Source organism: Lagenorhynchus albirostris, chromosome 15, assembly GCF_949774975.1.
Source record: "Lagenorhynchus albirostris chromosome 15, mLagAlb1.1, whole genome shotgun sequence".
Classification (NCBI taxonomy): Eukaryota; Metazoa; Chordata; class Mammalia; order Artiodactyla; family Delphinidae; genus Lagenorhynchus; species Lagenorhynchus albirostris.
In genome coordinates, this window is record NC_083109.1 from 23,904,636 (window position 1) to 23,931,720 (window position 27,085).

Genomic DNA, 27,085 nt, shown 5'->3' on the forward strand with positions numbered 1-27,085 from the left:
CCGCAGCCTCGCCTTGGGACACCGTCTTGCCTCTGGCCCCTCCCGCTACCCCAGATTCGTTGGCTTCTCAGCCCGCACCCAGCCCAGCTCAGACCTTCGTGTTCATCCCCACCCCACAGTTTCTCCAGCCGTCTGGGTGCTGGGGCAGCCTTTCCTGTCACTGGCTTCCAGAACCAGGCCAGGGCTCTTGGTAAGAAGACCCCAAGGCTGCTGACCTAATCTCACCACATTTTTCCCTGTTGCCAAGAACTGGGCTCTTGCTTTTGTCCTTGGTCATGGCACCATGTGCCTTGACTTGAGAAAAGACCTTGCCACAGTGAACCTGCCCATACCTCTCCTGGGAGGGGTTGCTCTGCCATCCTGGGTGCCACCCTGGCATTATCTGGCTGTTTTCCTGAGACCCCAGTAACAGAGGGCCTCCAGGGCCAGCCTTTTGGAGAGAGGGGGCATCTGATTTTTGGGCCGGCAGATGAGATGCATGGGGCACCTCCCAGACACCGCAAAGCACCCTGTCACCCAGAAGCTTCTTAAGGCCACCCAGAACCTGATCCTTGTTCCCACATCCCAGGGAAATGACACACTCTGTATTTTTGTTTTATTTAGAAATGATTTAAAAAACATTATACAAAGGCTGATCAGTTTAAAATGTGACTGACACTGAAATGCTGTGATGTTCCCCAGACTGAGGGGAAGCTGGGCTCTGGGGCTTCCAGTGCTTTGCCCCTCTGTCTGCCCTGTCCTGGGATGATGGACAAACGGATGACCACAAGGCAGGAGAATCCATGATTGGAAGGCTCCAGGCTGAGCCCTCTCTGGGCCTGGCCCTGCATCCCTCACATCTGCAGCCTGGGCTGCCTGCCTCCATCTCCTGCTCTTTCTCAGCTGACCTCGGTAGTACCAGGAGCCAGTGGGGAGCCTGGGGGGCCTAGAGCTTTCAAGAAGTGAGAGCACCAACCTGAGGAGTGGAGAGGGACCCGGAAGGGGAGAAGGGAGGCCAAGAAAAGATGGATAAAAGAGACACTTCTGATCTCATCTTGGACCCTAGAGGGGTCTAGCAGGCCCACTGGGTGGCCTGGGCAAGTAACAGCCTCTCTGTGCTTCATTTGAGGGCACAGTGAGAGTTACCCTTGGCCTCCCAGGGACTGCATGAGTTACATGTGAGCGGACAGGGGTGAGCTAATAAAGTGCTTTGCAAAGTATAAAACACTGTACAAACCTATGAATCACTAATATCTCTGCAGTTGTTCCCCACCCGCCCCAGGGAGCCCGCCCTTGGCCAAAATGAGAAAAAACAGGATGATGACAGGGAACACAGTGGACCCATATAGGTGTCTCTGGGATGAGAGATTTTGTTCAAGACAGCTCCCAGAGTCCCTGTCTGCTACAGGTTAAGCAGACTCAAAGCCCAGAGGCCACGGGGTGGGGGCAAGGCCCATGCAGGCTCAGAGGCCCTGCCAGCACCCTGGAGACTGACACCTCTGCTTGGATTTGGCAGGGAGCCAGTGGACATAGTTGAACCCATTGGTTTTGCCTCCGGCTCCGTAGTGACAAGCAGGGCTGCCTCTTACTGGGTTGGAGTGAGGCAAGCTGAGCCCTAGGAATTCCTGCCAGAGACAGTGAGGGGCGGGCCCCTAGGCTTGGGGTTGTTACCAGTTGTGGCTGCCCCTTTCCGAAGAGCAATGCAGGGTGATGGGCCCAGAGAGCTGGGTTAGCAGGGGCCAAGCTCATGGTATAAACACTGCTTCTGGGCTGAGAGATTGAAGTGGTCTCAGGGTAGCTAGGGGTGTGGGCTCTGAGCACTTCAGAAGGCTGCCCTGGGCCCCTTAACCCAAGGCCGTGAGAATGTTGGCCCAGAGCTATTTCCGTCTCACCTCACTAGTCAGGCTGAGTCCTCAGGCCACAAGCGACAGGCTGGAGCAGGGCCAGGGACTTGGGGGATGGGGAGAGGAACGGGAGAGTGGAGGACAGCTACAAACTCAGATCAGCCTCCGAGATGGGGTCAGCTCCTGCTCCAGCCCTTTAGCCTCATTAGCGGGGCCCAGCTCCTGGCGTGTCTGGGCACTAGAGTGGCCTTAACAGCACCTTGGTCCTTATCGCTGGGGGGAGGGCTGGCCTCATCACCAAGACAGTCACCTCTAATTCACCTAAAGCCTCAAGCAGCCTTTGCAGAATGGGACTTTAAACAATAGTGACAGGACATTGAAATATTCACGACATGACAGCTGGGTCCTTGTCAGACCCAGCTGGGCCACAGCCCTGCCTGCAGCATGTGACCCTAAATCCTGGGTCTCAGGAGACCCTGACGTGTGGAGCAGGTTTCCTGAGGGATCTGCTGTTGCCAGCAGAGGAAACCCAGGCTTGTTGCCCACTGTGTCGGCAGCAGGGGTCCTGTAGCCTTGGAGGACGGTGGGGTAGGGGTGGGGGGACATCTGACCAGCAGGTGTTGGCAATGGGGGACCAGGACTGGTGGCATCTCCCAGATGGGGCTGAGACCGCTAGCGCTGGCTTCCCACAGAAGGTGCTGGGTCCAGCCAGGTACAGATGGCGCTGTGGTGCCTCGTGGACGCCACAGGGCGCAGTGACCACGGGCCTCCTCCTGGCATGGTCCCTGCCTCCTGATGGGGCCTGGCCTATTCCCTTGAGTAGGGAGCAGTTTACCCAGGACAGAAGGCTGGCAGCTGGGTGCCAGACACCCACCCTGGGGCACAGCTGCCATCACTCCCTGCCCCATGCTCAGCCTAGGCCAATGCACCACCACTTCGGCTACATGACCCCTGGCCTAGGGCCATGCTGGCCCCGGTGGGCAGTGGCCAGAGCTGCCCCTCAGACCCTGGTGAGGAAGGGCCTGGCTGGCCAGACCGAGTGGACAGAGAGGGCTCTGGGCTGCTCACACCCACTCCTGGACTGGCCGCTTATAGTAGGTGACAGGCTGAGGGCCTGCCTTGTTCTTGAACTGGAAGATGGTGTAGACCAGCACCAGGATGCAGAGGGACAGGATGCAGGGGATGACCACGGCCACTGCATTCACAGAGCCTGGCACGTCGTTGATGGTCACCATGATGTCCACATCGTCCTGGGGCAGCCGCCGCTCCTTGCGCCTCTCCACCTCCTTCTGGTTGCAGCCCATCCAGTCACGCAGGATGTTGCGCGGGTAGCCTGGCTCCACGCTTAGTTTCTGGTTGTCGAATTTCCAGTAGTCCCGGCCCTTGTAGAAGTAGGTGTAATCTGCAGAAACACGGCCCATCATCACCATCCCAGACACTTCCCTGCACCTGTTCTGCACCAGCGTGAGGGCCCAGGGTGCTGTGGCAGCGTGGAGGAGGGGCGCCTCTCCCACCTGGGAGGAGCCCAAGAGGAGCTCTGAAAGGCGGGTGGGCACGTGACGTGGTGGGGGCGTGTTGGAACTCTTGGAGGTAGGCATGCGGTGCCTTGCACACCCTGCAAGTGGTGTGGCTGGTCGTGGAGGACGACCTGCCCAGCTGCAGAGAGGCACCTGGGACCTGGAGCAGCCCACCCTGTCATCTCAAAGGTGCTGGGAAGCCACTGAGGGGCTGGAAGTAGCATTGGTAAGCTCATTTTGTGCTTCCCAGACAGGACTCTTCTCAGCCCTGGGTCTCAGCTCTGCCATCCTGTGCCCATAGCCTCGCCCTTCCCCCATGTGAGTCAGATCAAGCCCCCAACTTAAGGCTTGGATGGCACTGTCTCCGTAGCTCTAGGGCTGAGCCAGCTCCTGCCTGAGCCAAGGGAGGCAGGGAGAAAGATTTCTCCCGTTGACGGAGGGCACCACCTCTTCGCAGTTATCATGGACTTTTTTTGGCTTGGCACACGTGACTGTGCAACACAGATTGCAGGGTCGCTGGGACCCTGCTGGGGGAGGGGCTGGAAAGAAAAGAGGCAGCAGGGCTTGGCAACCACCACAAGGCTTCCTGCAGCAGCCTTATCGCCCCGCCAGTCCACAGACACAGAGCAACTCACACTCTCCTATTGGCCGGCTCCCCACCTTGGCTGGGATTTTCATTGGCTGAAGTTCTTGATGTCACCTGTCTCTGAGGCTCCCCAGAAAGTGAGACCATGTGTGTAAAGCATCAGGTACACAGGAGAGCCACCAAATAGCAGCTCTGCCCCTGTGGCTGCTGGCTTTCTTACCGGTGACGTCTCCTTGGAGAGCCCTTCCTGACGACCCTCTCTCACATGGCCCTCTCCCTAGATGCTCTCTGGCAAATGCTTTCCCTTATTGCATTTGTTGCCACTTTGTTTTTTGCCTCTAGACTGGGAGCCAGGGATGCAAGGCAAGTCTTGTTCTAAGCTCCATCCCCAGCCCTCCCACACAACCTGGCTCTCAGCAATTATTGTGGAGTAAATGAATGACACCTGACATTCCATAAAAACTAAAACACCCCAACAAGATGATAATGATGATAACAGCTAAAACTTAGTAAGCAGTGGAGGTGGGATATGAAACCAGCCAGGCTGGCTCCAGGGTCTGTGCTTTTGACCAGATGAGCAGAGATGGATTCAACAAATAGCCATGGATAGCCACTCTGCACCTGGCAAGTCCCAGCCCCTCTTCTTGAGAAGCTTCTAGTCCGGAGCAGCGAGAGGCTGTGAGTCAGCCTGGCCTCCAGGAGGAGCTTAGGAAATGTTTCATAATTAGAAAATGCTTCTCTTTTATCTTTAAGTCCTGTGAAAAAGCACCTTTGAACCACCACATCCATCATTTCAGATCTGTTACCTTGAGGGACTCCTAGAGTACACCTGAGGACCACTGTTTGAAAAATGCTATCTGAGGGAATGAAGTCAGTCTATGAAAACATCTCTCAATTGCGAATGATCCCTACAGATGAGAAATTGTGACTTGGCCGCTGGTAAGAGAGGATTAATTTACTGTGTAAACATGGGTCGATATGAGGCACTTGTCTTTACCACCAGGCGGTGTTTCTCAAACCTGGATACCTTGAGAGTATGCCCGTGGGCCCCGGTGAGACCCACGTAAAATCAGACTCCCCCTCACAAAACCCGGCCGGTTTCTTACGTACATCCTTCCTTGCTGATGAAGGCCCCTTGGGGAGCCTGGGGGATGCCCTTCCACACGGTGATGGGCTTGGGATAGCCAGGGTCCGTGGCCCGCCGCTCCTCGCTGTAGCGCCAGTACCGCTCGCCTTTGAAAAAGTAGGTCTTGCCCACAGGTTCCCAGCGCAGAGCTGTGTCAATGCCTTCTCGGGGCAGACAGCTGCCCAGCTCCCCCAGGCTGTGGGGGTACCCAGGCTCCACCGTCACCTCCTTAAACACCCAGTACTTGTCACCTGTGGCCAAGAGGAACCCAGGATTAGCCTTCCTCGGTCATTCACGCTGGAGGTTGTGGATAGAGCCACTTGCCCATCATCCACTGGGACCAAAGTCACTCATGGAGCCAGTGTCAGGGGGAGACGGCCCTGGTCCTGCTTGATCCCTGTGGCGGAGGAGGCTGAGGCCTCTTGGCTCAGGCAGAGCTTAGGGGGCAAGAAGCCAGAATCCAGTCTCAGATCCTGGGCAACTCGCCCCACGCTGCCCAGGCTCCGTGCCCCACCCTCTTTTCCTTTCGTGTGACTTGCTCCTTTTTCCTTTCCGGGTGACCTCAGCCTCTCACGGCTTCACACACACACTAGTACTCCCCCAACCTTCTACCAGTGACACCCAACTCTGAGACTGCCGCTCTCCCAGTGGACCTGGGCACCAGGCCCAGGACCCTGATTGCCCACCGTCCTCTGGGCATTTCCAGGTCGGCTTCCGGAGTTCCTCCTCTCCACCCCAGGGGCTCCCTCCCTCACCACCTGTCTGCCTCCCAGTGTCCCCAAGAAGGTGGCATCACCCTCTCTTTCCTTCTCCTCTCAGCACTTAGCCTCTCACAAGGCCTTGTCAGCCTCCTAGCCTCACTGCTCCTCCCTGGTACAGGCCTTACAGACATCGCTCTCCTCAACTCCAGCAGCCGTCTCAGAAACGGCCTCCTGCCTCTGCCTGGATTGCCGCCTGCCCTCTGGCTCTCTGCTGCTCAGAAACAAACAGTGAACTTCCAGCATTGCCCTGATGGGTTAAGACCACAGTCCGGCTGGGCAGCCAGGGCTCCTCAGGACTCTCCCCTAAACTACTTTTCCAGGTCACTTCTCACAGCTCTCCGGTGGGGCTCCAGGGCTGTCTGGTGGGTCTTCTAAAGCCCTTTGAACTACTCCTTTGCCCATGCTGTTCCTTCCCCTTGGAATGCTTTTCTCACTCCTCACTATCTGAATCTTACTCTTCTGAGGCCTGGCCCAAGTCAAGATAATTGAAGTGAAACAACCTAGCACAGGGTGGGCCTGCCATACAGCTAGTTCCCCCTCCACCCCTGGCCTCTGCAGCCTGCGTGACCTCCTCCCCTCCAGGCTCTTACAGAACTCACAGGGTGGCCTTCCATGGAGCACTGGATGGTCTTCAGTTGTCTGCACCTCCCTCTACTTTGTGGGGGTGAGGCTTGTCACCCCACCAACTTCGGCACATACAGACCCTCAGCAGTCACTCCCTGACTTAATTTCTCTGCCTGCAGGGATCTGTCCTGTCAGATGGCAGTGTTTCTGTTAGGGCTAGAAGGACCCTTGCAGCTCATCTGCCTCCCACCCTGCCTCTTCCAGTTTACAGGTGGAAAAACGGGGTCCCGAGAAGGGCAGGAAAGCGTGCCAGGTCCTTCTGCACAGGCCACGTTACCTTTGAAGAAGACAAATCTTCCATCAGCCCTTTCATAGGCTGCGTCTATGCGGGCGGGCAGGCCTTTCCAGAACTGCTCGATCTGCATGGGGTAGCCCTCCTGTACCCGGTTATTGCGCAGGCGCCAGAACCAGCGATCCTGGGGGTTAAGGCAAGGAAAGAAAGAGGCATAGCCTTTGAACCCAGTGATCTCGGCCCTGGGGCTCAGGCCCCAACAACCCAACACGTTCCCCTGGGCCCAGCCTTGCAACCCTCCCTGATGTCTGCTTCTATCTTTCAAAGCCCAATGAGGAAGATAAAATGCCCATCAACTCTCTTCACATAAGGGTCCTGATGGCTCTTGCTGCCCAAGGGGCCATGAGACAGAGCTAGCAGACAGGCCTGGTGGGCAGAGGAGGCGTCGTGGGGTGGGGGGGGAGCTGGAAGGGATGATGCAGGGTCCGGGATGACCACATGAGGGCAGCAGAGAGTCACCGACGTCAGCGGGGCCCCTCCCCAGGCTGGTGGGAAGCAGGGGTTGGTCACTGAGCCCGGGCAGAGTGCCCTCCTCACGGCTGGCTCCAGCCAGCAGGGTAAGGTCTGTGGGAAGCAAGCCGTGGAAATTCCCCCAAGCCCCGGGTGTGAATTCAGTTTCCTCCTCTTACAGTTGCGTGACCTGGGGCTCAGTACTTAAAGAGCCTCACCTGCAAAGGGGGGTAATAGTGGGGGTCAGATGAGAGATTATAGGTGAAGTGCCTAGAACAGTAGAGGGCACATAGTCAACGTTAAGTAAATGGCAGCTCAATAGGCCAAGAATGTGAAAAAAGCCCTCCTCCTCAAATTGGTGCCTGGTCCCACTGCAGCCCTGGTTGGTAGGCAGTCTGGGCGAGGCCTGTAACCTCCTAGGACCTCGGTTTTCTTACGTGTGAATGGGAATGATAAAACCCAGACTTGCTTAGGAACCGTTCAGTTGGAGGATCCAAGGGTGCAGAAGAATGAACATGATACATAAAAATGGTACAGGGGCTTCCCTGGTGGCACAGTGGTTAAGAATCCGCCTGCCAATGCAGGGAACACGGGTTCAAGCCCTGGTCCGGGAAGATTCCACAGGCCGCGGAGCAACTAAGCCTGTGCACCACAACTACTGAGCCTACGCTCTAGAGCCCACGAGCCACAACTACTGAGCCCGCATGCCACAACTAGTGAAGCCCACATGCCTAGAGCCCGTGCTCTGCAACAAGAGAAGCCACCACAATGAGAAGCCCGCGCATCACAACGAAGAGTAGCCCCCGCTCACCGCAACTAGAGAAAGCTCGCGCGCAGCAACGAAGACCCAACGCAGCCAAAAAAAAAAAGGTACAAAAGCTAGAAAAGTTTTTTTTTTTTAGGTGTTTTACGAAGCACTTTCACATCCAGTTTTTTAAACCTTATTTTGACTTTCACAACTCCTGTTAAGTAGATCTGAGATACACAGAGTCTTAGGGAAGGCCAAGTGACTCTCCTTGAGCCACGCAGTGAGAGCAGGACTGGGGCTGACCCCTGTCGCCTGATTCTTGGTCAGAGCTCAAAGCTTGCTGGCGAGAATTCCACAAGGTGAGTGGGGCAGCTCTCCACAACCAGCCAGTGTGACAGAGACACGCTGTCAGCAGAGGGCCTCTTGTGCTGGTGGCCGGGAGTGTGGTCAGCAGGCAGTTTTCAACTGTCAACCTCGCTGGGGATGGCCTAGCTCCAGAGAGCTCCCTCAAGGTCATGCCCCCCCTCACCCATTGACTGAATAGTTTCAGCCATTTGGGGCCCAACACGGGACAACTCTGACGGGCCATTCTAGCTCCGGAACTCGCTGTGGGCGTGGCCGGGTCTGCAGTGGGTCTAGTTGCTGCTTATCTTCTCCTGCCCCATCGTGCTTCCCTCCCCTCCTTCCCACAGATGTGGATCCCAGAGGTGCTCCCTGGTCAAAATCTTGCATCCCAAATACTGTCCCAGAGCCTGCTTCCCTGAGAACCCAACTGCAACACACTGAGCAGGCTGCCACCCTGCAACCCATGGCTAGAGGGACAGGAACAGACCAGGGGACAAGATGTAGCCTGGCCAGCTTCCTGTCAGGCGGTCCTCTGAACCAGCCCTGGCGGGATCTGGAGACAGATGCAGCCACTGCTGTGCCAGCCCCTACTCCAAGCCAACGTCTTCACAGCCATGACTCCTTTGATCTGCACACACCCTTCATTAGAGAAATGACCCTCCCAGCCCTCAGATGGAGAAACTGAGGTCCAGACAAGGGAGGTGACTTGCTCAGAGTCACAGAGTGGAGGCCGGTCTCCAGCACTTTTCCCCCACTGTTAACCCTCAGGAAGGGGCAGGGTCACCGCTTCCCACCTCCCTCTTGGAAACAAGTCCATTCACCCAGCAGCACCAGGAAGAGACCTCATGGCCTGGCTGCTGGGCTAGCTCCCCTCCAGGCCCCACAGCAGGCCTAATCCCAGAGCAGCAGCTCTCTCCCGCCCCAGGTGGGGGAAGGAGTGGAAGGGGAGCCCCGAGGTCCTACCTTGAACACAAACATCTCGCCCCGGAAGAGGGCCACCGTGTTGAAGTTGCCGTCACAGATGTTGGGTTTGGCGCCTGGTGTGGCTGGCCGGTCCCCCAGGGGCGGCCGAGGGGGCCTGGGCTGGCGCTCATGCTTCCTCTCAGACGGTGAGTGGATCCTGCGGACGGGGAGTGTGGGGAGGGGCCTTGTGGGCTCCAGGGGCTCTGCGGGGGGTCCTGGAGAGAGGGGCTGCATCTTAGAGAAGGGCCAGGCGTGCCCTGCCCCCCGCTGCCATTGCCTCATCCTCACCCGGGCAGCTCTGAGACAAGCCTGTCACACTCCAGCCTCCTGTCCCCCCCTCCCATTGTTTACTCCCCCAGTCTTTGAGAAAATCCATGAAAAGAGCCATTAAATGGGAACTCCCATCTTTCCACCCCCAAATCTGGTATCTTCTCTTTCTTCTCTCCTGTTATGAGAGAGGACATGTCCCTTCTTAGGCTCAGTGTCCCCTACGCTCTCTGTCTGCTCCCCCCATTCTTTATCCTGCTCCAGCATGGCCTCTGCCTCGTCACCCATTGAAACTGCTATCAAGATCACCAATGACCTCCATGTTGCCAAATCCAACATTACTTGACCCAAACTTTGACGTCCATATGAATCATTCAGGGATCTTGATAAAATGCAGATTGTGACTCAGAGGGTCTGGGGTGGGGCCTTAGATTCTGTGTTTCTTCAAGCTCTCAGGTGATGCCAGAGTTACTGGTCTGAGGCCCACACTTTGAGTAGCAAGATCATACAAACACTTTCCTTGAAACACTCTTCTCTCTTTTCCAGAACCCTGCACTCTCGGTTTTCCTCCTACCTCGTGTACTGTTCCTTCTCAGCCTGCTTTGCTGGCGGCCTTTCCTCATCCACCCGGCTCTAAAGGTCGGCATGACCCTGGGTTCTCTCCTCTCCCCTCCCGTCCCCTTCTCTGTCTGTCTGTCTGTCTCTGTCTCTCTCTCTTTCTCTCTCTATTTTGGTCCTAGGTCAGTGCGTCTCAACTTGGGTTGCATATTAGGATCACCTGGGGAACTTTTAAAACCCCCTACCCCGATGTTCAGAAGTCACCCCAGACCAATTAAAACCAAATTTCTGGGGGTGAAGGCTGGGTATCAGTATTTTTTTTTTTTTTTTTTTTGTGGTACGCGGGCCTCTCACTGTTGTGGCCTCTCCCGTTGCGGAGCACAGGCTCCGGACACGCAGGCTCAGCGGCCATGGCTCACGGGCCCAGCCGCTCCGCGGCATGTGGGATCCTCCCAGACCGGGGCACGACCCTGTGTCCCCTGCATCGGCAGGTGGACTCTCAACCACTGCGCCACCAGGGAAGCCCCAGTATTTTTTAAAATTGAAATCCCAAGGTGATTCCAATGCACTGCCAAGTTGAGAATCACTACCCGAAGGGATCTCTTCCAGGTTCATGGCTTTAAAGACCTCCGTTCAAGCCGTCCCACAGAACGTTCTATGATGACATACATGTCCTATGTATCTGCACTGTCCAATACAGGAGCCTCTAGCCACGTGTGCCTATTGAGCACTTGAAATGAGCGACTAGTTATTAGTGCGGCAGAAGAACTGAAGTTTTAATTTTATTTAATTCTAATTAATATAAATTTAAATAGCCACATGTGGCTAGTGGCTACCGTATTGAACACCAGAGATCTCAGATCAATATTCCAGCCCACATCTCTGAGCTACAGAGGTCAATCTATTGCTCCACAGTTACAAAAGCCAGAAACCTCACCCCTGTGTCTAATCTATCAGCAAATAGCGTCCATTTTATTTTCAAAAGACCTCCTAGTCCCCACTACCTGTCCAGTCCTCTGCTGCCTCACCTGTGGAGATCCTGCCCATCCTCCAGGCTTTGGGTGGGGCGACCTCCTCTGTGAGGTCCTCAGGGCCTCCAAGAAGAGCCCTCCTCCCGTACTGCACAGCCTGGGGGCTGTAGGGGCCGTGCCACGTGGACATGCATTTGCCGTAATAAACTGGTCTTCCCATCTCCACCGATTTGACGAGAACAAGAACTTCCCACACCAGTGTGAACAGAGAATGGGGTGGCATGGTAGCAGGCCCCTCAAATCTTATCAAGATATCAGCCTAGTTTGTCTTTTTCTTGTTTAAGAAAAAAGCTCTGGTAATAATACTTATCCTATTGTATCACCATTACTTGGGCAGATGGGTGACTCTCTTGGCTAGAGGTGGGACCCCTTGAGAGGGAACCACAGGAGGTGAGAGGGAGGTGTGTGGAGGGGGGAGGCGGGTAGAGTAGGGGGAGTGGGAGGCTCTCTGTTCACTTTTGTCCCTCCCAGTTGCAGCTCAGACCCTCCCCTGGGTTTCCCAAGTGTGCAGGGAAGGAGGGGGGTGGGGGAGGAGCCTTGCAGACAGCAGTCAGAGGCCCAGGTCCCCAGCCGCCCCCCAACCCTCCGCCCCGACAGGCAGGCAGTCATGGCCCAGCCCGAGGAAGCAACGGTGGCCCCTCCCCCCTGCCACACACCGTAGATCTTCTGGATGCCCTGGAGATCATCCTGAGGCAGCTTGAAGTTGTGTGTCTCCATGTACTGGTAGAAGGGTGCCATGATGGCGCTGGGGTCGTTGGAGTGCTCCAGTCCCAGCGCGTGGCCCAGCTCATGCACGGCCACCAGGAAGAGGTCGTTCCCTGTGGAGGGGGAGATGGGGAGGTGCCCAGGGCACCCGCTCAGGTGTCAGTCAGTCCATCCATTACTTCAGCAAACACCTAGCATAAGCTTTGTGCCAGGCCCTGTCCCGGACACTGGGACATACACACCCCTACCTTCCAGAACTCTCCATATAGTGGTGGATAGGGACAGAGAAACAAAATAAGTGAAATTAGTGTTCCAGGTGCTTCTACAGCTGTCTATAAGGGTCGAGTGAGGATTCCGAGGAAGGAGGAGTCATTTACGCTTGAAGGAAGATGTTCAGGGAAAGCTTCATGAAGGTGAAGCTTAAGATGAGTCTAGAAAGATAAGAAGTTGGTCAGCAGAATGGATTCAGTGGGAAGGAGAGGGAGAGGGGCGGAGGTGGCATTGCTGGCTGAGAGAATGCTATGAGCAACGTCCAGGGACAAGCAGTTTCATGCCACTTGGCTCCGGAACAAAGCAGGGGGGGAGGGCCAGAGGAGATGAGGTCAGCCAGGCTGGCATGCAGGGCTTGTGATGCCATGCAAAGGAATTTGGATTGGCTTCTTGGCCAGTGGGGGGTTTAAGCAGGTTGGTGTCGGGGACGGGGGGGCTGGTGGTGACATGATGAAATCACTCTGGCTGCAGTTGGAGGAAGGATTAGGGGGTGATGAGACCAGAGGCAGGGGGATCAGTGGGTTGGTCTGGAAGCCAGTATGAGGGTCCCGGTGAGAGATGAAAAGAGCCTGAGCTAAGGCAGAGGGGGTGTGACAGGCAGAGGGGAGTCCTGGGGGCGGCAGGCTGGCGGTCATCTTCAGAGACCCGGGGGCAGGCGGAGCCTTGGTCGTGCAGCAGCCCTCGGTCCTGAAAGGACTGAGCTATGGCCAAGATCAACGCAGGGATTCAAATGCGAGTGAAAACGAAAGGTCCAGGTACTGAAAGTGGGACACGGGGTCCCGAGGGTGAAGCTGAGGCAGCAACACAGCAGAGTGGTCGTGAGCCTGGGCCCCTGAATAGGACAGGTCTCGTTCATTTCCAGCTCTACCCCAGTGAGCTTTGTGAATTCGGTCAGAAGGTCTACCCTCTGAGCCCCAATTTCCTTATTTGCACAATGCGGAGGTCGTACCTACTTCAGAGGGTTGTGTGAGGACCGGATAGGATAAGATGTGTAAAGGGCATGATGCTGCATGGCAGCTGTTGTCACCATGCATAAGACAGGAGCTTGGTCCCTGGAACAAGCCCGTTGACCAGAAAGGAAGCACGAGGCACTTAGGGTCCCAGCAACCAGATCCTCTTAAAGCCAACTCCCCTGAACTTCTGGGTCAGGCCTGGGACAGGGCAAGGCCTGACTTCGAGGGGATTAAGCAGCCCTGGCTCGGGGGAAGAAATGTAGGGCAGGGAGTTGAGCAGGCCGTCGAATCAACAGTCCTGACTCATATTACGTCCAGTTATAGACTCCTGCTTGCCTTGACCTGTGGCATTTGAATGTCCCTTGAGCCCTGCCTCTGTTGTCCAGCGCTAATGCATGTCACAGTCCAGTCCTGCCACCTTGAAGTGCAGGGGGGGCTGCCAAGAGCCCAGGAGGTGGTCAGGGTCCTAGTGCTCACTCTGGCCCCAGTGGCACTGGCCAAGCTGCCGTACCCCAGCCCGGCTGAGGGCCCCACGAGGGTCAGATGAGCCTGGGGATTGTGTCTGGCCTTCCTGGCTAAGGTCTTGGGAAGAGAGAATAGCCCTATGGGGCAGACTCAGTCGCACACACATGCATGCCGGCCGCTCCGCGGACACCACCAGTACCTTCAGCGAAGGGTGGATGGGCAAGATCAGGGGAAGTTTGGCCAAGAGCCTGGGGCTGGCCTTCTGCTGGGGCAGGGCAGGCTGGCATGAGGAGGCCAGGCCTCCCCCAGTTCCTTCCTCAGGTCCTGGCCCCTCTGGCAGCGGGGAAGGGTGAGCTCATCTCTGAGCTCCATCCCAAACAAAGGCGGCTGCTCGCGCCAATGGAAGGCAGCCCTGCTTCCTGGGGTCCGGTCCTGGCTCTGCTCCTGGCCCGTTCTGTGACCCGGAACAAGCTGTTTGGGCCTCTGTCTCCTGACTAGGCTCTTCCTCAGGGAGCATCCGCAGGGATTTCAGCTGAGAACCAGGGAGCAGGGCTCTGGGCGCCTGGCTAGACTCTAAACCTTTGTCCTCAGCCTGTGTCTATTACTCTGTAAGCCTCTGTGCTGGGTCTCTGCAGAGAACAGGAGTAAGCCCTTGAAGGAAAGGGGTCTGTGGGTTTGTTCCAGGGACCAAAAGGCAGAGGAGAGCTGGGGAGCTGGCATCCTACTGCACAGAAACCCAAGAGACCTGTTAAGTGGGGGCTGCTCTGGGGAGATGGAAGGAGAGTGTGGAGGGAAAGGAGAACTCCAGGAAAAGCAGAGGGATGGAGAAGACCCACATGCTTAATGGGCAGGAGGCTGGTAAGGGCTTCACCACCCAAGAGGATGAAAGGCAGAGAAGCAGAGTGGTCAGAAGTGTAGTCCCTGGGGGTCTGGCTGCCGTGACTCCCGGCTCTGCCATGTCCTAGCAGTGTGACATTTTAAATCTCTTCCTCTGTAAAATAAAGGGATTAATGGTACCTTCGTCATAAGAATGGGGTGATGATTAATGAGGCAAGGTACAGAAAGCACTCACACCACCTCCAGGCACAGAACTATCACGGTTAATTAGCAAGTTCACGTTAAGCTATGTATGAAGGACCAGCATCCTCAACAGAGAGAGTTCCCTTGAGCTGGGAGCTCAAGTCCTTGGGCTTCCTAGCAAGCACCCAACAGTCTACTTGGCTACTCCAGTGTATCTTGTCTCTGCTTCATTTCCTTCTCTTGGGACCTCCATCTTTGGTGAGTCCCATCTCATTGACTCCTGAAACCCTCCCAAAGGTTACAACATTTCCTTTCGCCTCTATTCTTTTGCCAATGCTGTCCCCTCTACCTGGAATAACCTTACTCCTTCAAAGTTCAGCTGAATGCCACATCCTCCAGGGAGCCTTCCTTGATTTCCCTAACCAGCAATGACTGCTTCCTCCTATACACTTTCCCAGCAGTGTATCTGTATCATCTTTATGGCCCTGACCACTTTCCACCCTACATCATAGCCAGGAGCACACACTGTCTTCTGCTCCAGGACTATGAGCTCCTTGAGGGAAAGCTCTGTGCTGGACAAGCCAGGATGGAACAGTGCCAAATGTTCAGTATTTTTTCCAGGTGTTGTCTTTGGACCATCTGCAGCAGAACCAACTGGGGTGCTTGTTAAAAATTCAGAGTCCTGGGTTTGACACAAGTAATGTCTTCTTTGGATGAGGGTCAGGACTTTGCTCTGGAAAACCAAGCATGAACTATCCAGACGCAGTTCATAACCCCAGCAATAGATTGCTAGGAACTGGGACGCAGCCATTGCCCTAGGATGGTTTTTGGAAGGACAGCAAAGGAACCAAGATTGATTGAGCACCTGTACATTATCTCGTTTAATTTCCACATAAACTCAGCGAGGGCGTGATGCAGCCTCCCGGGAATTTTTGTTTGTTGGCTTTCTTCTCTGTTCTTCTGCCGCTTACTGTGTGAACGTCTCAACCACTCAGAACTTTCCTTTCCTCACCACCCTGCCCAGTCTAGCTCCCAGGGTGGGGAGGAACCACTGTAGTAACTGCGGAAGGACTGTCCCCTGTGAAGGGCTGGTCCCCATGATGCTTCCCGTCTTGTCACCTTCCCCAGGGCTGGGCTCCCTCCCCAGCAGAGCTTAGTGAATTCTGCTGAATTCACTGCTTGACCCATTGGAAATGGATGAGGACACAGGGTGCCTGGGAGACTCCCCGAAATCAGCTTAAAGGTGTGGTGGGCCAGATCGCCCTTCGCACAGACTCCAAAGAAGTGGAGAATCAGAATCCCCTTTACATTCTAGTGGTTCTCCAGGAGAGCCTTTTCAACACACAGGTGGAGGGGATTCTGATTCAGGAGTTTGCGGTTAGGGCTTAGGCAATCTTTTTAAAATAAAGTCCCCCGAGGGAATTTTATAGTGGTTGGGTCAGGCTGACACACCTGAAGCAACTGCTCAAACTTCACGTCGCTAAGAGGGGGACGGCCTGTGTCACACGTGCTTCCTAACGTGATGCAACAGGGGGGACCAGCACCACCTGGGAAGCATCCTCGCCAAAAAAGTCAATCCAGTCAGGCCTGTAGATCTACTCAGGCTACACGGAGAAGAGAGACATGGTAAAAGTGAACCTAAGTCAGACAGAGAAAGACAAATATCATATGATATTGCTTATATGTGGAATCTAAAAAAAAGGGTACAAATGAACTTATCTACAAAACAGACATAGTTATAGATGTAGAAAATAAACTTATGGTTACCATGCGGTAAGAAGGGACGAGGGGTAAATTGGAAGATTGGGATCGACATATACACACTGCTATATATAAAATAGATAACTAATTTCTTCAACAGATATAGGGAGAAAAGAGAAGCAAGGTGACTGCTGTAAATGAAAAGGGCCTTAAGAGACGAATGATGTGTGGACGCTCTTTGGATCCTGTTGCAAGCAAACAACCGTTAAAGACATTTTTGAGGTAATTTGGGAAAATGAACACTGGGTATTGGATTTTAAGAAAATTATTGCTAATTTTGTCGGGTTGGTCATGATTTTGTGGTTGTGTTAAAGATAATCTGTTAGAGGTATGTAATAGAGTATTTAGAGGTGAGACCTGAGATTTTCCTTAAAATACATCACCAAAAAACAAAGGAGGTCAGGGAGGGTAGATGAAACAGCACTGACGTAATGCTGATAACTGCTGAAGCAGGGTGATGGGTGCCTGGGGGCGTTCACATTCTCATTCTCCCTACTTGGTAAGTTTAAAATTTTCTGTAATGGAAATTTAGAATAGAGAAGAAAGCTAATAAACAAAAAATTCCCGGGAGGCCGCGCTCACGCCCTCGCTGAGTTTATGTGGAAATTAAACGAGATAACATATAGGTGCTCAATCAATCTTGTTTCCTTTCCTCTCCTTCCAAAGGCCGTCCAATGGCAATGGCTGCCTTCCGGTTCCTAGCAGTCTATTGCTGGGGTTATGAGCTGCAACTGGATAGTTCTGCTTGGTTTTCCAGAGCAAAGTCCTGACTCTTTTTTTTCTTTTTCTTTTTTTTTTTTCTAAAGTCCTGACTCTTGTCCAAAGAAGACATTAGCTATCTTGGAATTTCTATCCGAATTCTTGGTCATTCGTCAGGATGGGGTGGGACGGATGAGAGGGTGCTGGGATGGAGCCCATCCACAGGTCCCAGCTCCTTCCCACACACACCACCAAAAGTTCTCAGGATTTTGAGACTGGTCCAAGGTCTCCACCAGCAAGGAGCGGTTGTGGGAAGTGCACACCCAGGGCTGGGAAAGGCAGGGTAGAGGAGGAATGTCCTTAATAATTCATGTATCTCTATCAGGGCTATGACTGTTATCAGCTAACAGTGCCTGGCACATAACAGTGGCTCAAAAATGTTAGTTCTCCTCTCGTCACACTTTATCAGTTAGCACAGACAACCATTGGTTGACACTGATCCAAGAATAAGAACAAGATAAAGAATAGGTGTTCAGAAAACCAGGAAACACATCCAAGACATAAGGGAGAGGATTCCTGGGCTGAGGAAATGGAGCTAGATAGGAAAGAAGACCAAAGAAGAGGGTAGGGGACAAAGAAAAATGGAGCAGTTTCATAACTTCGCCTAGGCTGAGCCTTGGCCGCATCACCTCCTGAACCACCCTTTGACAGACAGGCCAAGAGTCGTGATCCCTGATTCATGCAATGGTATGAAATGCTTTTAAGGAGGCAGTCCCCACCTACAGACAGCAGACACAGCCTCAGAGGAAATGGGCTTTAAAGGCTGCTCTCAGCCTGAAGCATCTCCAAGGAAAAAGAAGGCCTAGTGTTTCCCCAACTTGCCTAAGCTTAAGAATTGGAATTTCCAGGGGAAGGGCCTGGGAATCCATGTTTATAACAAGAACCTGGTTGATTCTTATGATCAGGCAAGTCAGGGAAACTCTGGGGATTAAGACAGTGTTTCTCAAGGTAATGGACGCCGGCCTCAGAAGCACTTGGGGAATTTATGAGACCATGTGCAGATTCCCAGGCCTGAACCCAGAACCAGAGAATCAGAATAGCAAGAGGTTAGGGGCCTGGAGCCTGGAATCTGAATTCTTAAAAAAGGTTTCTAGGTGATTCTGTCGTGCCCTGCAGTTGGAGAGCCATGGAAACAACATGGTAGCAAAGAGTATGGGCTCTGGAATCATCATGTCCGGGTTTGAAAACGTATTTCCCCATTCACCAACTGTGGGACCTTAGTAGGTTACTTACTGTTTCTCTACACCTCAGTTTACCTATCTGTAAAATGGGGATGATAATAACATATACATATTATACAGTATGTGGAAAACACTTGACATGGGCCTTAGCATATTAACATACTAATTCTAATCTATTATAATCTAAAATAGAATTGAATCGAATCCTCTGTCCCTCTTTCCTCCAGAGTCCTACTGCATTTTCTTGGTACTTCTGCTGTGTCCTTCAGTACAGTCTGCCTTGCGACAGGGTGACTTATGTATACATCTGTCTCCCCGACTCGACTCTGGACTTCCAAAGGGCAGAGACTGTGTCTTTTTTAAATGTTCAAACACGTGCATCATGTTCCATTAGAGTCGGAAGGGACTTTAGAAGTCACCTAATCCAGCCCCTCATCTGACAGATGAGGAGACTGAGGGTGAATGATGCGCCCCTCATCACATGGCCAGTGGTTGAACCACAGTCTGAGCCCTGGCACTGCTGCCTACCCGCTATGCCATCTGAGCCTCAAACTCTTCATCTTAAAAAAGGGCATAATGATGTGCAGTTGCCTACTTACTAAGCAGTTGCCTTGCAAGTAAGTACTGATGAAGAGCTCTTGCAACCTGAGGAGTATTGTTACGATTACTGCAGACAGGATGCTAGAGTAATTACGGGGCCTATTATTCACTTGTGAGGTTGACATAAGGGAGAGAGTCTGTCATGTTTTCCCACAGCATGGCCTTTGAAGCCCTCATCAGTCAGGCCAGAGCCTACCACTTTCAGCTTTAAGCCTTTTAACCTTTTCCTCCAGCCTCTGATCCATTACTTTACCGTCTTATTCATGGCCTAGACTTTCCTCCTAACTCTGTCCAAGTAGACCATTTACTAAGTGATCTGACCCATCTCCCTGGCCCTGGCCCTGATGGATCAACTGTTGAATATTATCAGAGACCACAGTTCCCACCCTCTTAGGGTCTTAGTTCTTGGACAAGAAGCTCTAGAAACCAGGAAACTCAACTGTGGTATCCTCCAAGCTCTTCCTCAGGGCTTCTTTCCCTGACAGCCAAGTAACCCCCTGTCCCCTCATGACCTTACCATCGTGGTTGGCATTTCCTAACGTCCATGGCTCGTCTGAATCAAAGTGAGTGTCTCCACCAATCCCTGGGCCAGGGAAGTAGGCATGAGCCAGGAATCCCCCTTCGCCATCAAACGGGGAGCTGTCTCCATGGAAGCCAGAAGCAAAGAAGATCATGATGTCGGCCTCCTTCCGGTCACTTTTGATTTCATGGTAGGGCACCTCTTCAAAGGTCAGCGGGGTCACCTTCTGCCACACATCGAAAGCCTGGCGAATAGCTTTCCGCGTGTCTAACTCACCCACCTTTGGGGTGTAGTTGTGAATGCTGGTGAGAGAGGGGAGGATTGATAGGGAGGAACAGACCAAGAATCAGAGACCAGCAGAGCTAAAAGGAACACCAGAGGCCATGTGGGCCTAGAATTCTGCTGAGGTACCTCAGGGGTTGATGAAGAGGTTGGGTGGGCAGGGCTCTGGGTCCCCACCCCTGCCTTTTTACTTAGTGTTTTTATATTTGATCTCTGAAAAAGCTTGTGTTGAATTTGTAGAAAAAAGATTAAGTTGTGCATGGCATTTCCTAAATTTTAAGTTTTTCTCCCAATACATAAAAATGTACATTTATAAAATTTATAGAAACACTTAAACAGGGACTTTCCTGGTGGTGCGGTGGTTAAGACTCCATGCTTCCAATGCAGGGTGCCCGGGTTTGATCCTTGGTCAGGGAACTAGATCTCACATGTCGCAACTAAGAGTTCACATGCCACAACTAAGGAGTCCGCCTGCCGCAACTAAGGAGCCCGTGAGCTGCAGCTAAGACCCAGCACAACCAAATAAATAAATTAAATAAATAAATATTTTTTAAAAACCCACTTAAACAGTGGAACGTTTAAGTCAAATATCCTGTAAAAAAATCTTTGGCACCAACTACTACTGTTTGTGTACATAGAAGCTGGTATAGGGTGGCATGTGATTAAATCAGTTATAGGTTTAACTATTCAAGCTTACGGTATCCATATTGCATGGTTCTCCACGATGGAGTGTCACTACTTCTGGCTGCTCTGCCCCAAGAACACCTGGGGCAAAGACTATTCACCCATTCTACAGGTAAGGAAACTGAAGCCCAGAGAGGCTGCGTGGTAGAAGTTCAGGTTAGAATTGGGTTAGAAGCCACTTCTAACTCTACTCTTGAGGAGACTAAGTCTATGCAGTTACTAACCCAGATTCTTCTTAAGTTTCCTCCTCTTGTCAGATTTCTGAAAACATCCTGTTCTGGTCTCTACAGCTTGTGAGCAGGAGAGTCCTTAGCTCAACCCAAAGGACCTTTGTCTCAGATCATACTCCTGAACCCAGGGATCCACCTGAGATGGAATCAGAGACTTGAGAGGTGCCAAACAGGGCCCAGCTGAGCCTGCCCTATGCCTGGCCCTGACCCTACCCCCTCTGAATCCTGATGTCTGCATCTGCTGTGATGGGTTCCTTCATCCCTGCCCTTGGTCACTGGGCTGACTTGGAGGCTGATCCTGCTTTGCCCAGACAGTCAAGGGATGACAACTGTTGCAATTCAGTTCCCAGCTCTTTATGCTCCTTAAGAAACAACTGGAACTCTGTACTGGGAATCTCGGCTGAAGTCCATCCATCAGGCTAAGCGGGGAAGGGATCCAGGTCAGAGGGAGTGGGGTTTGGCAAGCAGCGGTAGGGAGGATGGCTTCAGCCATGGTTCTTTATCCCAGGTGAAAGTTACCGAACATACCCCACTTCTTGTAACTAAAAACTCTAGGAATCTGAACAGAGCATAACTCATGAGCCCCTAAAGGACCAAAGAAACCTGAAGCTGGAGACGTAGCATCCTCTGGACGCTACAAGGAGAGCAAAGTCAGGGGGTCTCAGAGCCTGGCCCTGATCACGGACCCACCTACAGTGTGAGCCTCAGAAACTCAGGCCGGGAAAAATCAGAGTGAGGGTGGAGCCAAAGCCAAGGAGGAGGAAAGGGAGTTGAGGCACCTGTAGGTGATGTGCTTCTGCCGCCACTTCTGTCCTGTCAGGGCATAGCGCTTGTTTCTCCGCCTGCGGCTCAAGTGCGGGTGATCAGGGACGCCACATCGGGGTTTCTTCATCCACCTGGGCAGAGAGAGGACACACACACACACACACACACACCAACACTGTGGTCCCTGGACACTCTAGGAAGGCACTGCAGCTCCCCGGTCCCAGGCTGAATGGCAACATGCACACTCAACCCAGACTCTGGGCCCCTGGCTCTGATGGGGTCCCCGAGAGGAACACGATCGACTGCTCGATTCATCGCTTCATTCACTCCTAACTGCATATGAAGAAGCGCTGCTGCATGAGAGACTGGGAGTCAGAAGACACGGGCTTGCTAGTTCCAGCTCCGTCACTAATCATAGGAGCCCGGGCAAGCGACTGAGTCAATGTGAGCCTCAGTTTCCTCATCGGCAACGTGAGAATTCTAGTTCTCGCTGGTCTTAGCTTGTGGGGAGCCTCCAAGGAGGGAATGCACGCGGAAATGCTCTGTAAATGAAATTAGATCACATCACTCCCTGCTTTAAAACCTCCCAATGATCTCCCCAATCACCTAGAATAAAACTCAAACTCCTCACATTGGCCCACAGCCCCTGCGTGATCCGCGATCTAACCCCCACCTACGCGTGATGACACCGGCACCCCCTGCTTCCCCACAGGCACTCTGCTCCAGCTCCAGTGGCCTCCCTGCTGTGCCTTGAACATGCTAAGATCATTCAGCTCAGGGTTTTGCGTTTGCTGTGTCCTCCGCTTGCCATGCCCTTCTTCTTCACATGGTTTGTTCCCTTACTTCATGAAGGTCTCTGCTCAAATGTCACCCTTTCCAAGAGGACTTCCCTGCCATCCTCTCTAAAATAATTTCCCCCTCCCCATCCCACCTCTATCTGTTTATCCCGCTTAATTTTTCTTTATATCCTTTATCATTGCCTGAAATTACATCATATCTTAGCTTTTTGTTTATTCTTTGTCTCTCTTACCAGGTTCTAACTCCATAAGGACAGGAACCTTGCCTGTATCCCCAGTACCAGCACAGTGCCTGACTCAGAAGGTGTTCAAGAATGATTTGTTGAATGAATGAATGAGAACTTTCCCATAGTAGAAAGGAATAGCTTGGAAGACAGTAAAGTCTCTTTCACTCCAGGTGTTCAAAAAGTGGCTGAACAGGACTTCCCTGGTGGCACAGTGGTTAAGGGTCCGCCTGCCAACGCAGGGGACACGGGTTCGAGCCCTAGTCTGGGAAGATCCCACATGCCGCAGAGCGACTGAGCCCATGTGCCACAACTACTGAAGCCCGTGCTCCTCAACAAGAGAAACCACCACAATGAGAAGCCCGCGCACCACAATAAAGAGCAGCCTCTGCTCACCGCAACTAGAGAAAGCCCGCGTGCAGCAACGAAGACCCAACACAGCCAAAAATAAAAATAAATAAATAAAAAAGTGGCTGAACAACTGTAGGACTTGGAGTGTAATTATCTGCAGCACTTAACTACACTGTATTGTGATTTGAAATCTATTAGTCTGTTGTCTCTAGTAAATAGTAAATTCTTTGAGGACAGGAACTGTTTTGTATTCATCGTGTCCTTAGAAGCTAGCCCTGTGCTTGGAACTAAGTAAATCCTGATAACTGTTTGTTGTCAGGTTAAGTTGCATTAGGGAACAGTGAGCCTGGGACTTCATTGGGGATATAAAATAGGGGCCAGGATAGGAGATTTAAAAGATCACGGCTGATTGGAAGGGCCATCCTTGCATTTCATGTCTCTGTGCTGCCCTAATGACCAGCTCACTGAACTATAGATTGAGATCGCTGGGGGAAAAACAGTCTGGCCTTATTTGCAGTTGTTGAAAGCAGTTGCCTTTGGCAATAGAGAGAAAAGGAGACAGAGACTATTTTAACCAAATATTAAGGGACTTGAGGGACTTAACCAGGTCTTACACATTTTGTATGCTTTACATCACCTAGAATGTGCACACTCGGAAATCAATAACAAAAGACAAAATAATAACAATAACATGCATGGGTATAAATGTTTATCATTTTCACAGTGTTCACTTACTTTTTAAAAAAAAAATAAATTTGATTCTCAAAACAGCTCTGTGAGGTAATCAGAAATGATTGATCCCAATTTTACAGACGAGGGAAAAGGTACAGAGATAAATCGAGTAACTTGCAAACTATAGCAAACAGTGAGGTAGGACTGGGACTTCGTTGAATGAATGAATGAACTATTAATTAATGCAATTTGAGAAACAAAAGCTGGGGCTTTTCTTCTTTATTTTTCTTTTCTGTGCTTAGCACAAGTTTGGGTTAGAGGAACTATGTTTGTTGAATGAATGAAGGAGTGAATAATGTGTGACATTTCCCAAGGTAGGCACTCAAAAATAATATTTTAAAGTGCTAATCTAGCTTCCTTTCACTGACAGTCCCTGGGAAGAGACCCAGGAGGCACCTCCAGGAGGCTGAACTAGACCTGGAAGGGCCCCCAGGGAGGAAACAGGCCCAGAGAGAGGCAGCGATTGCCCAAGGTCACAGAGCTGGAGCCAAAACTAAGGTCTACAAGTTCTACCCGCAAACACCCTCCGCATCAGGTCTGGGATTAAGTGCGAGCACCTTCCTCCTTCCCAAGCCTCCAAAACAGCGTTCCCCGCCTTCCTACGAAGAGCTGGGGGCAGAGCGGCAAGTGGGAAATGCCATCTTCCTCCCTCAGATCTTTCCCTCTGCCTCCTTCTCTTGCTGCCACCTGCCACTCTCTGAAGCCTGTCCAACAGGCCTGCGGCTTCTGGAACAGAGCGAAACCCAAGGCCAGGTGGTGCCTCAGCAGACACACCAGTGCTCCTGCCCCGGGATGCGCTGCCATGAGCCCTGCACAAAGCCCTCAAAATAACCTCCGCTTTGAAAGGCGGTCAGGCTCTCTTTGACCAGCTGGCTCGTGAGGCCACAGGGCCAAGGAGTCCACTGTACTCACAGCATCATAGGAGCGGTCAAATGTATTATCACAGAATTTCACAATCTCACAATCAGAGAATTTGAGGAATAGAAAATGTTCATACAGAATTTTAGTATCATAAAACCCCAGACTCGGACTTCCCTGGTGGCACAGTGGTTAAGAATCTGCCTGCCAATGCAGGGGACACGGATTCGAGCCCTGGTCTGGGAAGATCCCACAGGCCGCGGAGCAACTAAGCCCGTGCACCACAACTACTGAGCCTGCGCTCTAGAGCCTGCGAGCCACAGCTACTGAGCCTGTGTTCCACAACTACCGAAGCCCACGTGCCTAGACCCTGTGCTCCACAACAAGAGAAGCCACCACAATGAGAAGCCCACACACCGCAACGAAGAGTAGCCCCCGCTCGCCACAACTAGAGAGAGCCCGCGCACAGCTACAACGAAGACCCAATGCAGCCAAAAAATAAATTAAAAAAAAAAAAAAAAAAGAATCCGCCTTCCAATGCAGGGGATGCGGGTTCGATCCCTGGTCGGGGAACTAAGACCCCAAATGTCGTGAGGCAACTAAGCCCACGCACCACAACTACTGCGCCCGCGCACCACAACGAAAAATCCCGTATGCTGCAACTAAGACCCGACACAGCCAAAAAACAAAACAAAACAAAAAACCCCCAGACTCACTAAATTTTAAAAGCTTAGAATAATGGAATCTAGAATTTAAGAGTCAAAAATCCAACACTTCCCCCACCCACCCCCGTGTAAATGAACAAGATGAGGCCCAGAGAGATGCTTATCTCAAGGAGTGACTCACCCAAGGGATGGATTGATCCTGGATCCACAATTGGCTAGATTTCCTGTTCTCCACCCACTGACTTCCCTGCATCCTCCCCCAGCCCCGCTCCTTCTTTCCACCTGAGCTCGGGCTCTTGCCCCTCCCCCACTGCTTGGGAAACTCACTCCAGCTCTTGGTCGTGCCTTCGTGGCAGCTATGGCTTTTCTTAAACAGCTTTAATAACTTTCATGGCTATTCCTTAAAAATATATATAATATACTCAACTCTCTCCCATCTTAAACAAACAAAAATTCATCCCTCTCTAGCTCCAACCAGGGATTGAACCCCGGCCATGGCAGTGGATGCCCAGAATCCTAACCACTGGGCCATCAGGAAACTCCCACTGACCAGCTTCTTGAAAGTTGTCCCTACCTTTGTCATCTCCACTCCTCACCTCCCCTTCTCCCCACCGCAATCTGACTTTCCTGCCACCACTCCAGGGAGGTTTCAACGGCCAACCTCTTTGTTACTAAACTCAGCAGACACCTTTCAGTCTCCTGTTTGACCACCATGGCAGCCGACCCTGCTGACCATCCCCCTTCACGGCCATAGCATCCCCGCCCTGGGCTTCCTTCACCTCTCAGGCTGCTCCTTCTCGGCTTTTTTTTTTTTTTTGCGGTACGCGGGCCTCTCACTGCTGTGGCCTCTCCCGTTGCGGAGCACAGGCTCCGGACGCGCAGGCTCAGCGGCCATGGCTCACGGGCCCAGCCGCTCCACGGCACGTGGGATCTTCCCGGACCGGGGCACGAACCCGTGCGCCCTGCATCGGCAGGCGGACTCTCAACCACTGCGCCACCAGGGAAGCCCTCTCGGCTTATTTTGTGAGTTCCATCCCCAGCACTCTTCTCTCCCTCCTCTTTATCCTCTCCCTGAGTATAAAAACCATCCCTGTAGCTTGGCTTACTTGTCATTACCTCCTAAGTATCTCCCTGAACCTCAGTGTTTCCTTCTGAGTTCTAGACCAGTGTAGCTAGATGGTGTTTTTCACTAAATGGGGAGCCTCTGGAGGGCAGGGATCAAAGGACCAAGCCCAGTGCCTGGCACACGCAGGCATTCAGCAAATACTTGATAAATGTGAATAGTGGAATAAGACTTGCCAACTCATTATTATTCTAGAGTCTCTGTATCAAGTGAGATGTGGACATCTCAGGAATGCCAGAGGGGTGACTCACAGACCCACAAGTTATTAGTGTCAGAGGAGATTTAAGACCATCTATAACCAAACCCTTTATTGTGCTGATAAGGAAACTGAGACCCAGAAGGGTTAAGAGTCTTGTCCAAGGTCACATAGCAAGTTTACGGCAGAGCACATCCCCAGCTCACATAGGAAAGGGCACCTCGGGGTACTCCCTCCCAGGATGACACTGCAGGGGTAAAAGATAGGAAGGTAGGATGGGCATGGTATACAGATGAGGCCATGACAAATGTGAACCCAAATGTAAGTCTGGAAAGTTCAAAGGCACAATGTCCTATGCAAATCTTACTCGATTGTTGTCTGATCCAACACACCGGTGACTGGGATCCCGTAAAACTGCTGCATAGTGGCGACTGCTGACTGTAAGGCCTTCCCTGAGTGCAACGCAGATGCCCGTGAGTCATAGGGCAGCAGATAGCCGTATGACTTTAACCAGTTCTGAAAGACATGTGAAAAGAAAAGGATGCATTACGCGAGAGAAGGCTCTGTTCTACCTGGGCAGAGATTTGCCCTTGAAACCAGGGATCGTTTTACCTGAGGGACTTATGGACTCGGCCTCTGATTCCTGCCTCCTTCATTCCCTCCTGCAGACACTGTCAAATTAACCTCCAGAAAACCCAGCTCTTGTTGGCTGACTCTTCTGCTATAAAACTTTCACTGGATCTCTACTGACTGCAGAATAAAGATTAAATTGCATTCCAGGCTTTCCAGTACCCTGCCTCTTTACCATGTAGGTGTTTTCCACTGATATATGACTACACATGCAAGAGCACCA

At 52.3% G+C, this 27,085-nt stretch overlaps 1 protein-coding gene across 1 annotated transcript in view; it reads right to left on the reverse strand.

Annotated features, from left to right (window-relative positions):
• Positions 1 to 524: 524 nt before the first annotated feature.
• The window catches only part of MMP24 (matrix metallopeptidase 24), a 46,195-nt gene continuing 19,634 nt past the window's right edge, over positions 525 to 27,085 (reverse strand). Inside the window, exons 2-9 of the mRNA XM_060124710.1 lie at positions 26,600 to 26,748; positions 21,301 to 21,417; positions 19,323 to 19,627; positions 11,748 to 11,909; positions 9,236 to 9,450; positions 6,715 to 6,853; positions 5,037 to 5,303; positions 525 to 3,225 (exon numbers count right to left, since the gene is read on the reverse strand). Of these exons, the coding sequence (XP_059980693.1) occupies positions 2,888 to 3,225; positions 5,037 to 5,303; positions 6,715 to 6,853; positions 9,236 to 9,450; positions 11,748 to 11,909; positions 19,323 to 19,627; positions 21,301 to 21,417; positions 26,600 to 26,748 (1,692 nt within the window). The 3' untranslated portion in view covers positions 525 to 2,887. The remainder of the gene's footprint in view (positions 3,226 to 5,036; positions 5,304 to 6,714; positions 6,854 to 9,235; positions 9,451 to 11,747; positions 11,910 to 19,322; positions 19,628 to 21,300; positions 21,418 to 26,599; positions 26,749 to 27,085) is intronic.